Source organism: Ixodes scapularis, unplaced genomic scaffold (assembly GCF_016920785.2).
Source record: "Ixodes scapularis isolate PalLabHiFi unplaced genomic scaffold, ASM1692078v2 PGA_scaffold1__304_contigs__length_218370807, whole genome shotgun sequence".
Lineage (NCBI taxonomy): Eukaryota > Metazoa > Arthropoda > Arachnida > Ixodida > Ixodidae > Ixodes > Ixodes scapularis.
Genome location: NW_024609846.1, coordinates 100,826,377 through 100,841,186, shown reverse-complemented (window position 1 = coordinate 100,841,186; position 14,810 = coordinate 100,826,377). Strand labels below are relative to the sequence as shown.

Genomic DNA, 14,810 nt, shown 5'->3' with positions numbered 1-14,810 from the left:
CGACCAAGCCCCATTGACGTCACCCCCGTGCACTGCAGAAGCCGTCGCCTCCAAGGTCTGTCCCCGGAGTGCGGATTTCTTTCTGTGAAGAGGACAAGAAAAACAACAATGGCCAACAACCGGGAAGAACGTGCACAACCATCGCCGGTCATGTTCCAACGACCACGGGACCCCCCTTCTTTTCACGGGTTTCCGCAAGAAGATGCCGACGACTGGCTGGAACAGTTCGAGCGGGTGGCTGCCTTTAACAGGCGGAGTGCTGAACAAAAACTCAACCATGTGTTTTTCACGCTAGAAGACTCGGCAAGGACGTGGTTTGAGAACAAGGAACGCCTACTCATAACGTGGGACTCGTTCACGGCTTGCTTTCTACAAGCATTTTCCACGGTCATACGAAAAGAGCGAGCCGAGCTGCTGCTCCAAACACGTCTCCAGCACCCCAACGAGACAGTGGTGGTCTTTGTTGAAGAAATGAAGCGTTTGTTCCGGCGCGCCGACCCCGACATGACCGAAGACAAAAAGCTCCGGATCCTTATGAGGGGAGTGAAAGAACAGCTCTTCGCCGGACTAGTACGCAACCCTCCAAAGACTATTGCGGAGTTTGTCGCCGAGGCCTCAACCATTGAGAGGACCCTTGACATGCGAACGAGGCAGTACGACCGACAGGTGCCAGCGATTTCCGCCACCTACGGCGAAACCCGGGGAGTTGACGCCCAGACGTTGCGGGACACCGTTCGAATCGTCGTGCGCGAAGAGCTGCGGAAGCTATTTCCAACGACGCAGCAACCTCAAGCCTCATCATTGTCCGAGGTCATACGAGAAGAACTGCAGCAGGCGTTGAGCTCCATGGATATTTCACCAGAAGCCCGACGACCCCAGGCTATGACGTATGCTGCCGCGGCACGTAGACCTGCCCACCTTCCGAACCCTCAATGGGAACCATTATCAGATCACCATCCGCCTCCCGCCAACACTTTTTCTGCCACCCCACAACGCCCTGGCACGCCGAAGAGCGAAATCTGGCGCACGCCTGATCACCGCCCTCTCTGCTTTCACTGTGGAGAAGCCGGTCACGTATACCGCTTCTGCCCATACCGCCGACTTGGACTTCGAGGTTTTTCTAGCGACGCTCCACGCCCCCGGGTTGGAGAGCGACCACAAGAAATCCAACACTATTTAGCTGAGCCTGGGCGAGGACCCCGGCGCTTCTCACGGTCTCCATCGCCTAGTCGATCTGTTTCGCCACAACGCCGTCCCTCTTCAGAAGGCGCGAGACGCAGGCCGCCCAGCCCCGGTAGGGGAAACTGAGAACAGCAACCGCTGGAGGTGGGGTTGCTGTACAGCACGGTCGCGAACATCCTCCCAACCAGCACCGACGCAGCCGCGATTCGACGTCACGACGTCCCGACGACGCCCTGCTGACCACTGCCGACCTGAACGTATCTCTCAACGGTCGCGACATAACCGCTCTCGTCGACACGGGCGCTGACTACTCCGTCGTCAGCGGACAGTTTGCAAGAGCTCTAAAGAAAGTGACGACCCCCTGGGACGGCCCTCTGATTCGTACAGCGGGAGGTCATCTTGTGACTCCCACCGGACGATGTACAGCGAGGGTTACAATCCGCCATTTCACTTATCCTGCGACGTTCGTCGTCTTGCACCAGTGCTCGCGGGACGTTATCCTGGGTATGGATATTCTTCTTGAGCACAGCGCTGTCATCGATCTCAAATCAAAGTTGGTCACATTTTCTACAGAGCACGCCATCCCGCCCAACGTCCAGCCGACGTCACTTACACTACTCGACGAGCATGTTACGTTACCACCCCGCTCAAGTGTCCTTGTCTCGGTAACAGCTGCCGTATCCAGAGATTACGAGGGAGTCGTTGAAACCAACAGATCTCTGCTGCTTCAACGAGGAATCTCGGTTGCGAGGGGAGTCGCTCGCCTTGAACAAGGACAAGCGATTATCCTGCTCACAAACTTCACTTCGGAATACCAACATCTCAGCCGGGGCACCTCACTCGCTTCCCTAGAGGACACCGCAGAGGTCAGTAATGCTCTGACCCTCTCCGATACAAGCTCGACAATTTCCGTGACGGAAGAGGCTGCTCCCGCATTCGATGTAAACCCTGCTTTGTCTCGGGAAAAACAGGACCGACTACAGCACCTACTTCAACGCTACCACGACTCTTTCTCGTCTTCTTCGAAAATCCGGCAAACCCCGATTGCAAGACATCGAATCATAACTAACGAGGACGCACGCCCCCTCCGACAATCTCCTTATCGAGTTTCATTCAAGGAGCGCGAGGCAATTCAACATCAAGTTAAAGAGATGCTCTCTGACGACATTATTCAACCCTCGAAAAGCCCTTGGGCGTCGCCTGTCGTTCTTGTGAAGAAAAAAGATGGCACCCTCAGGTTCTGCGTTGATTATCGCCGGCTAAACAAAATCACTAAGAAGGACGTGTATCCTTTGCCCCGAATCGACGACACTCTAGACCGATTAAGCCACGCGAAATACTTCTCTTCGATGGACCTCAAGACGGGATATTGGCAGATCGAGGTCGACGAGAGGGATCGGGAGAAAACGGCCTTCATAACCCCCGACGGGCTGTATGAGTTTAAAGTCATGCCCTTCGGCCTCTGCTCAGCGCCAGCAACGTTTCAAAGAGTTATGGACACTGTGTTGGCAGAGCTCAAATGGCAGACCTGCCTCGTATATCTCGATGATGTTGTCGTGTTCTCGACGCACTTCGATGAACACCTACGGAGACTGGAAATGGTACTCGAAGCAATTAAGTCTTCAGGACTAACACTTAAGACGGAGAAGTGCCACTTCGCTTACGAGGAACTAAAATTTCTCGGACACATCGTTAGCGGAAGTGGAGTTCATCCGGATCCCCAGAAAACTGCAGCTATTGCACGTTTCCCGCAGCCAGCCGACAAAAAAGCTGTTCGTAGGTTTCTAGGCATTTGCGCCTATTACAGACGTTTTGTCAAGGGCTGTTCTCAACTTGCCGAGCCCCTCATGCGCTTGACGCACGATGATGTACCGTTTACCTGGGAGTCAAAGCAAGCAGACGCATTCCGGGAGCTTCAGCAGCGCCTACAGTCGCCCCCGTTACTGGCCCACTACGACGAGAACGCCGAAACAGCAGTTCATACCGACGCCAGCTCTGTAGGCCTCGGCGCCGTTCTTGTTCAACACCAGAACGGACTTGAGCAAGTTATCGCCTACGCCAGCCGCGCTTTGTCAAAAGCCGAAAAAAACTACTCCACGACTGAAAGGGAATGCCTTGCCATCATATGGGCGATTTCCAAATTTCGGCCCTACCTATATGGCAAGCCTTTCAAGGTAATCACTGATCACCACTCTTTGTGTTGGCTCGCCAGTTTAAAGGACCCCTCCGGACGCCTCGCACGCTGGAGCTTGAGGTTGCAGGAGTTTGACTTCATAGTCCTACACAAGTCGGGACGCAAACACTCCGACGCCGACTGCCTTTCGCGTGCACCTGTCGACCCACCACCAGAAAACACGGACGACGAAGACACGTTTCTATGTGCGATTAGTGCTAGTACCCTCGCTTAGCAACAACGAGCTGATCCAGACCTAAACAAGCTTATCGACTACCTCGAAGGCAAAACCACCATAGTCCCAAGAGTCTTCAAGCGCGGCGTATCCACATTTTGTCTGCGAAACGACATGCTCGTAAAGAAGAATTTCGCCCCTAACAAGGCACAGTACCTTCTCGTGGTCCCCACAGCCCTCCGCGACGAAATCCTTCAAGCGGCGCATGACGAGCCAACATCGGGACATCTGGGATTTACGCGTACTCTCGGCAGGATCCATGAACGCTACTTCTGGCCTCGCCTCGCAACCAACGTCGCTCACTACGTACGCACTTGCCGAGAATGCCAACGCCGAAAAGCGCCTCCTACAAGACCTTCAGGACTGTTGAAGCCCATAGAGCCGCCCATGCAGCCCTTCCAACAAGTAGGAATGGATTTGCTGGGTCCTTTTCCTACTTCTGCTACCGGTAACAAATGGATTATCGTGGCTACCGACTACCTAACCCGCTTCGCCGAAACACAGGCCCTTCCCAGCGGCACCTCTATGGAAGTAGCACGATTCTTCGTGCATGCGATCCTCCTGCGACATGGTGCTCCCGAGGTCGTCATCACAGATCGAGGAACAGCCTTCACGGCCGAGCTCATGCAAGCCATTCTGCACTTCAGCCAAACCGCTCACCGCCGGACAACTGCCTACCACCCCCAAACAAATGGCTTGACTGAGCGCCTCAACAGGACCCTCGCAGACATGCTATCAATGTATGTGGACGTCGAACATACAACGTGGGACGAAATTTTACCTTATGTTACTTTCGCGTACAACACGGCAACGCAAGAGACGACAGGAATGACGCCATTCAGTTTCGTATACGGAAGAGCGGCCAAAAGTACACTAGACGCCATGTTACCATACGTTCAAGACGACGTCCATCCCGACGACGTGGATACGTTCCTCCAACGCGCAGAAGAAGCCCGCCAGCTAGCAAAGATCCGAATTCAAGACCAGCAACAACGCGACGCCCGACGCTACAACCTTCGACGAAATGACGCACAATACCAACCTGGCGACCAAGTTTGGGTATGGACCCCCATTCGCCAACGAGGTCGCAGCGAGAAACTCCTCCGTCGCTACTTCGGCCCGTACAAGGTCGTCCGCCGTCTTGGACAATTAACCTACGCGGTCATGCCCCAAGAAAACTCGCCATCACGGCGACGCCATTCACACCCAGAAGTTGTTCATGTAGTCCGCCTGAAACCAAACTATGCCAGGTAGACGTTGAAAGAACATACGTGCCCGTCTATTCCCGCGAAGATTTACCTTCAAGCATCGGGTCGCTGCTTCCTTTAAAGGGGGGGATAGTGCCACAGTTAACAAACACCTCGATTGTTCGCGCATGACAGCGCGCCTCGGTCCTTTTCGGTTCGGCACGGGGCTCGCGCCTGGCGCTCTCTCGTGCCCCGCGCAATCTCGAAGAGCCGCCAGCAGATCGACCGGACCGGCCCTTCGCCTTTTTTCTCTTTGATCCTGCTTTGCAGTACGCTCATTAAACCCTTCTTGGGTCCTACCACTGCCAACGTCTCCTTCGCCTACGTGACAATATTCACAAAAACAAAAAAGCAACCCAGTTAAGTTAATTTTTTGTAAATATCTTTTTTCCTTAACCCATATATGCCTAGTGAACTAAATTTAGGGCACTGCTTTGCGAAATAATTACTTTTTGTAAAATTCAAACTGAAAACAAGCGCCACTTGCAACATCATTACGATCTTCTGTTCTCGGCGTGGACAAGTCTGGATAACACTCGGACCAGCGATCACCACGTGGTAACGTTTGAAACTCGACTGACGGACGCCCTTGATGAGAGGAAACATGCTGCCGAAATAAAAATGAGTAATGACATTGTGTTTCCTATTACATTGTTTATAATATGCTAAGTACCTCTTTGTTGTGAGTCAGGTGAATGCCAAGGTTATAAATAACTTCTAGAGTGGAGGGGGCGCCCTCGCGCTGACGTCGACGACTCGCCATCTTGCGAAGGGAAAAAAGCGCCGTGAACCGTCGTAGCCTCCGTAAAAAGAGGTCAAGGCGTAGAGCGATTTCTCGATTGATTGGTGGCATGGATTGATCGAGGTATTACGCGCCCTGCTGGAAATGGGCAGATGGAAATGAGGCCAAAATTCACATTGAACCAATGTGCAACTGTAGGTTCAGGCCCATTGAGCAATATGCATTTACGGAACAAAAATCCATGTGCACCCATTGGTAATCCCTTAAGGAACTCACATTGGGCTGATGTCATTTATGAAACAAAAACCAATGAGCGGCAATTGGCAACAGGTACCCCAGTGCACATTGCATTGAGGGTATTTATGGGGCAAAAACCAATGAGCGACAATTGGCAACAACCACTCCTGTGCACATTGGGCTGATGTTATTTATGAAACAAAAACCAATGAGCAGCAATTGGCAACAGGTACCCCAGTGCACATTGCATTGAGGGTATTTATGGGGCAAAAACCAATGAGCAACAATTGGCAACAACCACTCCTGTGCACATTGTGTTGATGGTATTTATAAGGCGAAAACCAATGAGCGGCGATTGGCAACAGGTGCTCCTGTGCACATTGGGTTGAGGGTATTTATGGGGCAAAAAGCAATGAGCGGCTATTGGTGACAGACACCCCTGTGCACATTGGGTTGATGGTATTTATGGGGTGAAACCCAATAAACTGCAATTGGCAATATGCACCCCTGTGCACATTGCGTGGACAGCATTTATGGGGCGAAAACCAATGAGCTGGAATTGACAAGAGATGCCCCTGTGCACATTAGGTTAGTCAAAAACCAGGCCCTTTAAAAAAATATAATGCATGTGTATGCATTTCTGGGACAAAATCCCATAGGTTTTTATCACTGCTCAGATGCCAAGTGCGCTCCAGTTGGAGAAATCCATGGAACATCCTGAAACATATGTATGCATAATGCCATTGCAATTTAGAAAATAAAAAGCTAACTTTGGAGATGTGGCAGTGATATTCACTTGGCCCCAATGAGCATGAAAAACAATACAATGTGCACAGAACAAATCCTGCTTTTTATGATAGGCACCTACAAAAAAATGGAGTCATTTAACAGCATAGTTCTCTTTTCATTCTACGTCTTCCTTCTGCCACATACCAGTACAGGGTCTAACTTAGATTTTAGAAGGTCTAACAGATTTGACTCTTGCATAGCTCTGAGCCATATTTAAACAATTTCAGACTTGTCAGTCGGGAAATCCTTTCGAACATGGCATTAAATTTCAACTCAGGAGCAGAATTTCAATCTTGTGCACACTATCTTTTGTCTTTCATGCTTGCCAGAGGGGTTGCTGAGAGAAAACAAATGTTGAACACATGTGCTCATTTTATTTCACAACTTACATGAATAAACAGAAAAGTGACTGGCGATAAGACACCCCATAAGGCCTGCATAAAATTCAAGTTGTACTGTACTTAGGCACACAAAAAATGTTTCTTTACGCTTTTGGTAAATGTAGGAAATCTTCAGTTAAATTCGTCCAAAACAAATCTAGTTGAACATTGCATCCACTGTTCAATTCACATAGGAGGTCAACAAACACTGAAATTGACTAAGAGAAAATAAAGTATCTGCTCATCAGCGTCACGTCAAGTTGGCGCTGGTTGGACACAATAAATGGAGAATTGTTCTTTTATGCTTTTGGTAACACGAAAAATGTTAGTTATTTAGTGTTTGGTGTTCATTCTTGACGGACCCAAGTAAGGAGCTGCATGGAGAAAAGTTTCCTTTTCACTCAAAGCAAGACATCAACTTTCGGCTTTAAAAAGCTTCACTAAAAACGTTGGAGCAGGGCAAAAAGGAGCTACACAAAAAAAAAATTCCACATGTGATTAGTGAGTCCTGCACCTGAGAAGTTCTTTGCTCCTATGTCTTACTTGAACACACCAAAAATTAAAAATCCAACTTTTTGTAACCAGAAGTCAAAAAGATACATTAAGTGGTCAAGGTGGTCTTCACTTGTTCCCTCGAGGCAACTGCAGACAGGGGCATTGCGAAGAGAGGAAGGCAGGTGTTAGCTGCCTGTCTCCGTCTTACTCATCAAAAAGGTTCTTCTTTACTCGATTGCAATCTCTGATCGTGCTGATGACGTGGCTATTCATGTGTTCCATTCGTTCGACCAAGATGTCCCCACTTGCTCCATGTTGCCTGAGCCAGTCTTCATAGCAATCTAGATAAAAAAAACATTTTAAAAAGAAAGCCGTTATAAGACTGGTCCCAAGCACTCCTCAAAGGCAGTCCAAAATAACAAAAGTGGATCGCATGAAAATTTAGCTGCATAAAAAGAAGCATCTGAGAAAGTGTGGTACTGGCTTGGGTTCAAACCCGCGTCCCTTCAGTTGTGACCCACACTGCTAAGCTACTGTGGCACGTTAAAAGAAATTTTGAAACATTTCAGATGGCTGCGATGTTATGTGTGACCGCTTGCGCAAATATGGTGGGTGTGTGTGTGTGTGCCTACTACCTTGCATCTCAGTAAACGCAGATACTGAAGGAGGCAGGGTAAAAAAATAGGGTGTGCAACTGCAATAGACGAGACTTTTGCCTTCTACTCCCGCTCAAGCACTGGCTTTAGCAGGGCCTTAATTCAGAGACACTGTTTCAACAAGCTGAGGTTTCCCAAATAATTATTTTATATTAACACAATATGTGTTTAGACTAAAAAACCTTGTCACTATGTTATGATAAAGATTAATGAAAACTATCAGTTCTCATATTTGACCTGGACCGAGTATGGTGGCTTAGTAAATGTAACAGAACGTGAAGCATAGGTATGTCCAGTTTTTATGTTATAGACGCTTTACACACGCGCCAAATTACAGCCGCCATAGCCGACCTTCTCTTGTCTTACCGAGATGCCGAGCAACTGAAACGGTAGTTGACGATCCTCTACAAAGGCCGATGCTTTAGAAAAGGACACAGTTGAATATAATGTGGCAATAACCTGGCCTGTCATGGTAATGATGAAGTGAAATAAACGCAATAAGAGGAAACAAAAACTGAAGGTCAGTTATGACGGCGTCCATGCCCATCTGCTGCAAAGCGTCTATAGGGACGGACTCATCTTCAGAGACTGCTTAGGACCCCAAGTGATCCCTCCTCCTATTCAATCAGCCTGTCTCTTTAGGGCAATAAGTGGAATCAGCCAAGGCTAATAGCTTGAATAGGGCACCATGTTTTTCTTTTTTTAGGTACAAGGTAAGCTTATGTATTGTACATAGTCCTCTGATATGGCCGGCACACCGACTGCAGTCACATATTGTGTGTCTTTTCCGACAGTCCGTCAAGAATTTATATTTTGACTGCCTCCCTTGGCAGTTACATATAATAACCAGATCTTCTAGAATTCTTCCTGTCATATCCCAGCTTTGTCCTACGTGACCACCTGATATATAACTACACATCACCTTCGGCACTATATTACGAATTTGATGCCTGTACGTACCCCTCCGTAAACAGGAGATTTCAATGATTTTGTCTGCTTATTCATAGACAGGCCAGAAGACTGGCCAGCTGCAGTATGACCCAGAAATTTGTGGTCATGGTCGCAAGCGGTAACCTAGTGCTCTTGAATATAATATTGAAGAGCAGACAGTTTTTGAACATACTTGTTATTGAAATGTCCTACCTCAAATATACCGTATTTACACGCATATTGGTCGATACGTCGTACAGGTCGACCCCCTAACTTCGGGACCCCCGAAAAAAAAAAAAAAAAAGTTGAAAAATATAATATCGGGATTCGCATATTGGTCGACCCCCCAGTTTTGATGAGGCGATTTTTGAAAAACAGGTCGACCTATACGCGAGTAAATACGGTATTTCACAAAGATTATAGAACTTACTAGATGCAGACACTAAAAATTAAGTGGACAAAGTTAATTGAACGAACAAAATAATTGGGAAAAATTAAATGTATAGGGAGAAGGGGACTTTACAAATGGGATTTCATAAAATATTTGCACTGTTAGCATTACTACTGAATGCTTTTGCTTGAAATTACCGCAAGCTGCCATGAAATTACGAACCTTCCAATGCAGCAACCTTCTCAGGCGTTAGCTGTGGTTTTTGCATGCCAACCGCACGGCCACGATTTGCTGGCTTGCCTTGCGTTGATCGTTGCTGAAGAGACTCTTTACCCCACATAGCAACTGTGAGGTTACGTACGAACAAGGATTCTTTCTTCTGTCGCTGGCATGTCAACCACTGAGTGAGGGCTATCGTCGCTACGTTGTTGATACACACCTGCAATTGTAAAGTTAAATGAACATGAAATTATTTTAATAATTCAAATATGCAGATGAATGAAGCATACTGATTATATGAAAAAAAAAACAACAACATTAGAAACCGCAAAAAAGCAAATAAATGAAAGAAAACTTTTTTGCATCCAGGTATCGAACACCGGGTCTTCCAATATGTTTAGAGGATCTTGGGCAAGTGATGCACATCAACCTTAGCTAAAAATAATGGCTACTATACTTTCGAAATTGTGAAAATGCACAAGGCACAGCAAAGTTAGGTTTTGCCAGAGTCTGCATCCTGAATCCACCTTTTTTTCATGGACCCGGACAAAAGTTCACTATTTTCTGACTGCACCTGAACAGAGGCTTAACGAGGCAAAAATAGTGTCTTTATCACCTATTTTCATACGAGGACTGAATCTTTGTTTCTGGGGGCCAAAAAGTTCAAGTAGAATTGTCTTGAGGTTTCAATTTCGTATTAAACCCTTATAAAACAACAGAAAAGCGAAAGTAGTGGCCAATTTCATTTCTACTCTACGACATTATATGCAGGCCACTGCATGTAACACACTTGTGCCACATCCTTTAGGCTAACTTGTTGCACAAGGCTGCTTTCATTTCCAACTGTACACAACCAATTCAATTATTAATTTATCTTATTATTAATTTATCTTAAAATTAGTCAGAGCATGAAAAATAAGCAATAACTATGTTAATAACCAATCATGTTTGTCTGCCAGTTATTGGCCTGGTTAGCTTTTGTCTGGGTCCGTGGGAATACTGAGCATTTGTCCTGCGAGTTTTCGTCCAGTTACCCCTGATCTCTGAACGGGAGCTGCATATACTTAAAACAGCCTACATGGCTTATTAGCAAACCTTTTCTCAGCAATGTATAATGGAGATTTTATATTTTATTTATTTAATTTTCGTAAATAAGCGAACCAGCTGAGACAATAGATTTATCAATAGACTAACATCTATCGATGGAAAAATAACCTTATACAATGGAAAAAAAACCAATTTAGGGCTCGAACTTACCGTTTCGCCGTTGGTCGTCAAGCGCGCCTTTTTTGGGATGGGTTCTGTACACTGCTTTGCCGAGAGCACTGGAAAACATCATAGCAAGGTAGCTTCAACTGTGCCATTGCCAAAAATGTTCACATTAGGCTAATTGACACCTTCGCTCCTGGTTTACAATTGTTAATACAAGAAACTGAAAATGACAAGGGCAATGAAAAAAAGCTGCTGGTTGGAGAAAAATGACGCTTCTATACCAGAGCTGGTCAGAGTGGGTCGCGGAGCCTCAGGGAGACAACGAAGATCCAAAAGCGCTTTGTCACTGCTTCAAATGTCTTATCATCAGTTTCGAAGAGCAAGCGCAAAGGGAATATGGAAGTTGTCGAGTGCTTGGGAGCATTTTTGTCGAAAGAGCAACGCGAACCCGATGTCTAACAGAGCTGTCGAAGTTTGCCTGCCCTTCACGTCAATGTACCTGAACGAATCGGCGCTTTCAGCCTTGGCAACCAGAACAAAAAAACGGTCACATGCCTGTGAGGCCAGACCCCCAGCTAGCGCATTTCCAAAAATTAAATCATAATTTCTGCAGTAGAAAAGATAACGCAAGCACCTGTCACTCTGATCACATGCAATTACATCGTAATTAAGGGCGATGCTCAGTCTCTACGGTGTTACATACCTCAGGAAGCCAGAGCAGTAGTGACTGCAGCATGTTGCTGTTTATACATTTTAAATTTTTCTTATAAACTTCGAACCTTTATGTTCGAACTCCATCAAGAATTAATAACTTTATTACAGTAGAACCTCGTTGGTATGTTCCCGGTTGATACGTTTTCACGGCTGTTACGTTCATAAGTGCCGGTCCTGTTAACTCCCATAGAAATACATATACTAGTTTCCCGTCTGTTGCGTTTGATTTCCAGGTTGTTACGTCCAAAATCTGCCCCTCGGCACTCCCGAACCCGCGATCCTGGGAGTGGCGGATTTCCGGTCTTCCGTTGGCAACATATGCCTCTCGGCCTCTGTTGGAGTCTTCAAATCATCTAGTCAAATCCGAATCCAAATCCGTTTGAATCTACAGCGGCCAGCGAGCGAGCGATGATGCGATTAGAGTCCGTTGAACTCACTGGTTTCTAGTGCGTGTTTTAGTTCTTGGATCTTAACACGGATTATGTTCCTGTCGGACGTTTTGATGGAAATGATGGCAATGCAGCGGGCTCAGTGTGACGCCCGTTTATAGGCTTCGGGAGCGGAGCAAGAGCTGAGAAAAACTTGATCGCTGCTCGTCGTGAATGAGTACAGTTGTCAGAAATCGTATTGGAAACGATTTCTAGCAAAATAAAGGTACCGTTTTATTTCTCAATTAGCCTCACACGACGTTCGTGGTTCTATTTTCCCTACTGAGCAATATGAAAAGTTGCCCCTCGAAGTAGCAATCGTGGTCGTGCTTTAATAGGGTAGATACGGTAGAGGTTGAGTGCTAGTTCTAAACAACTGTGCCGAAAAAGAATGCCCAGCTATATGGTAACTAACATGGTAGTTCTCCGAACCCCCAAAAGCCATTCTGGTGTAAATCCCAGTGTGAGGGTTGCTCCCCGTCACATCTCTAGTTCCACCAACAGCATTATCGGTTGTTACATTTTCCCGGGTGATGCAATTTTTTTTCTACGGTCGCTGAAAAGCACGCTGAGGTTCTACTGTATCTATTGATATCTCATTGGTTCAGTAAGGGGCAGAGAGACCTTATCTTCACGAAAACAAATAAAGCAGTTCAGAAAAAAATAGAATGTGAGCCCCTTATATGTACAATCGGCACAAAAGGAACTGAAAACGGTAGACTGATAGTTTTTGGCACACTGCCGGCGCTACGCTGAAGCTTGAGATGCAGCGAGTGCAGCAGGTCTAACACATCGGAGTAGTTTCTGTTAGTCCCTTGATTGGCTGGCCCCAAGCTACAGAGTAGCACTGGTGGCGAGTAGAAAACCATCGGCCTGCCGTTCACCTTTCAGTTCGTGCCAACTGTACTTTTGCTAAGACCAGGACATGTGAACTGATGCCTTTTTCTCAATTCATGAAGCTTAAATATTTATTCCTAGCACTACTTTGCCAAAGTGAGAAAGCTGCTTCAAAATTTCTTTTAAAATAGTCAAACACACATTTACTGGAAAGTAGGGAAACATACCACTGGTACTTTTATCGAGTTTCTTCTCGATCTGTTCCAGCCTTGAAATAATTTCCTCAAACTGACTTGGCCCAGCTGTTTTCGGATTGTCAATTTTCGTGTTTAGCTCCTTAATGCTCTCCTTCGCTCGGCGATACTTGGCAACAAGTTCCTGGTAAACCTTCTCGGGCACAACTGCACCGTCATCACTGTCTGAGCAAGAGGTTCCATGATCACTAAAGAGAGGGCTGTTTCGCTTCTGCTGCAGCTTCATGGACAACACTTTCCTCATGGCTGCTGCAGTTGCCATTTTTGCAGACTTCTGATGTGCCTGTGGGTCAAAATGTAAATAAAACTTGCTTTATGACACCATATTTTAACATATGGCTAGCCTGCCCTGTCTTCTCTCCTGCAACCCATGTTGTAGATAGCCTTTTGTTTTGTTTTATTTTTCACCACGGGTCATTAAATCTAAATTGGTTGGATTCCCAATGTGGTTCCAATCCCATCATAGCTAGGTTACTTGCCTCTCAAGGTTGACAATGTTTTGCGGTCGCCTCTGAGCCTTTATGCATCACTGGAGTCAGTCAAAGCAGTAAAAATATACATAGTAAAACCAAATTTAAATTTGTAGACAATAACTGGCTTGCAGTTAATTAACAAATATTTGCTCATTAGCTGCCTAATTGCACAAGCAACAATTCTCCAAGTGTCTGCCAGTTTGAGTAAGCAAATTGTAAAATAAATTAGAAGCATCCTAATGGAATTTTCCTTTTGTTAAAAATACTGGACCGCCTAAAAGAACCATATTATCATTACTATACTTCGTCTCACCCTAGCATGGGCTAACCGCAAATGCTGTGCTGGCACGAAACGGTAGCCTTGATTGCGTTGACTGGCGCTCGCACTGCACGAGCGTTTGTGTGGCCTGCGAGGCGTCATCCAAGGCAATTAGCTCTTTTAGCACATGCAGCCAACAATAGTCCATGCTAAGGTAAGACAAAGTATATGCAAGGAGTTTCATGTAAGACTGACAAAAATATTAATGAAAGGGAACTAGCATTATGGCACTTTTAAGGGGGGACACTACCGTGAATTGCACCTTTTTTTTTTAAATGCATATTCAGAACTGCAAAGTTTTGGCATGTATGGATAACAAAGAACACTCTCACAAACTCTTGTCAGTGTGCACTGACAATCAATGTCAAAAATAATTATTGTTTTCATGTTGGTGAGGTGTGCTACACTGCGTAGCACTCGCCATCCACAAGTGAAAATAGCTGAAAGCAATGTCAGTAAATCAGAAGTTTGAGGAAGACATCACCCACACTACTGGAAAGAATTTCTGACATTTAAGACGCAAAAATAAATTTTTAAAACGTCATCATGAAACTTCAAGTGCATTTATCTCAGCTTCACTTTTTAGTGTCAAATATCAGTTCAGGGAAGCTGTCATTTCATAATCAAAATTATGCGTGCAGATATATTTCGGTTTTTCTATATTGAAATTTTCTGGAGAACACGACTGTGAACTTACTTTCTGCATTTTTATGCTCTTTTGTTATGAAAAGTTTATATTACTTTTAAATCAAATGTACACCAAAAAAAAACTTCTTTCCATATTTTTTTCATGAATAAATTTCGTAATTTTTGAAATTTCTTTTCATAGTCGTTTGAAACAAGTATTCTGCTGTATGTTCCAGCCAAAAAACTGGCCATTTCCATTACCCTTTTTAA

The 14,810-nt window shown here is 45.9% G+C and overlaps 1 protein-coding gene across 1 annotated transcript; it reads right to left on the bottom strand.

Moving 5' to 3' along the window:
• Nucleotides 1–6,959: 6,959 nt before the first annotated feature.
• On the bottom strand, nucleotides 6,960–13,398 carry LOC115321146. The gene is made up of 4 exons (XM_029981440.4): nucleotides 13,095–13,398; nucleotides 10,934–11,001; nucleotides 9,680–9,896; nucleotides 6,960–7,821 (listed from the first exon to the last, which is right to left on the bottom strand). Exons 1-4 carry the CDS (start codon nucleotides 13,381–13,383, stop codon nucleotides 7,685–7,687), a joined length of 711 nt encoding a protein of 236 aa, XP_029837300.3. The 5' UTR covers nucleotides 13,384–13,398; the 3' UTR covers nucleotides 6,960–7,684.
• Between the last annotated feature and the right edge of the window lie 1,412 nt (nucleotides 13,399–14,810).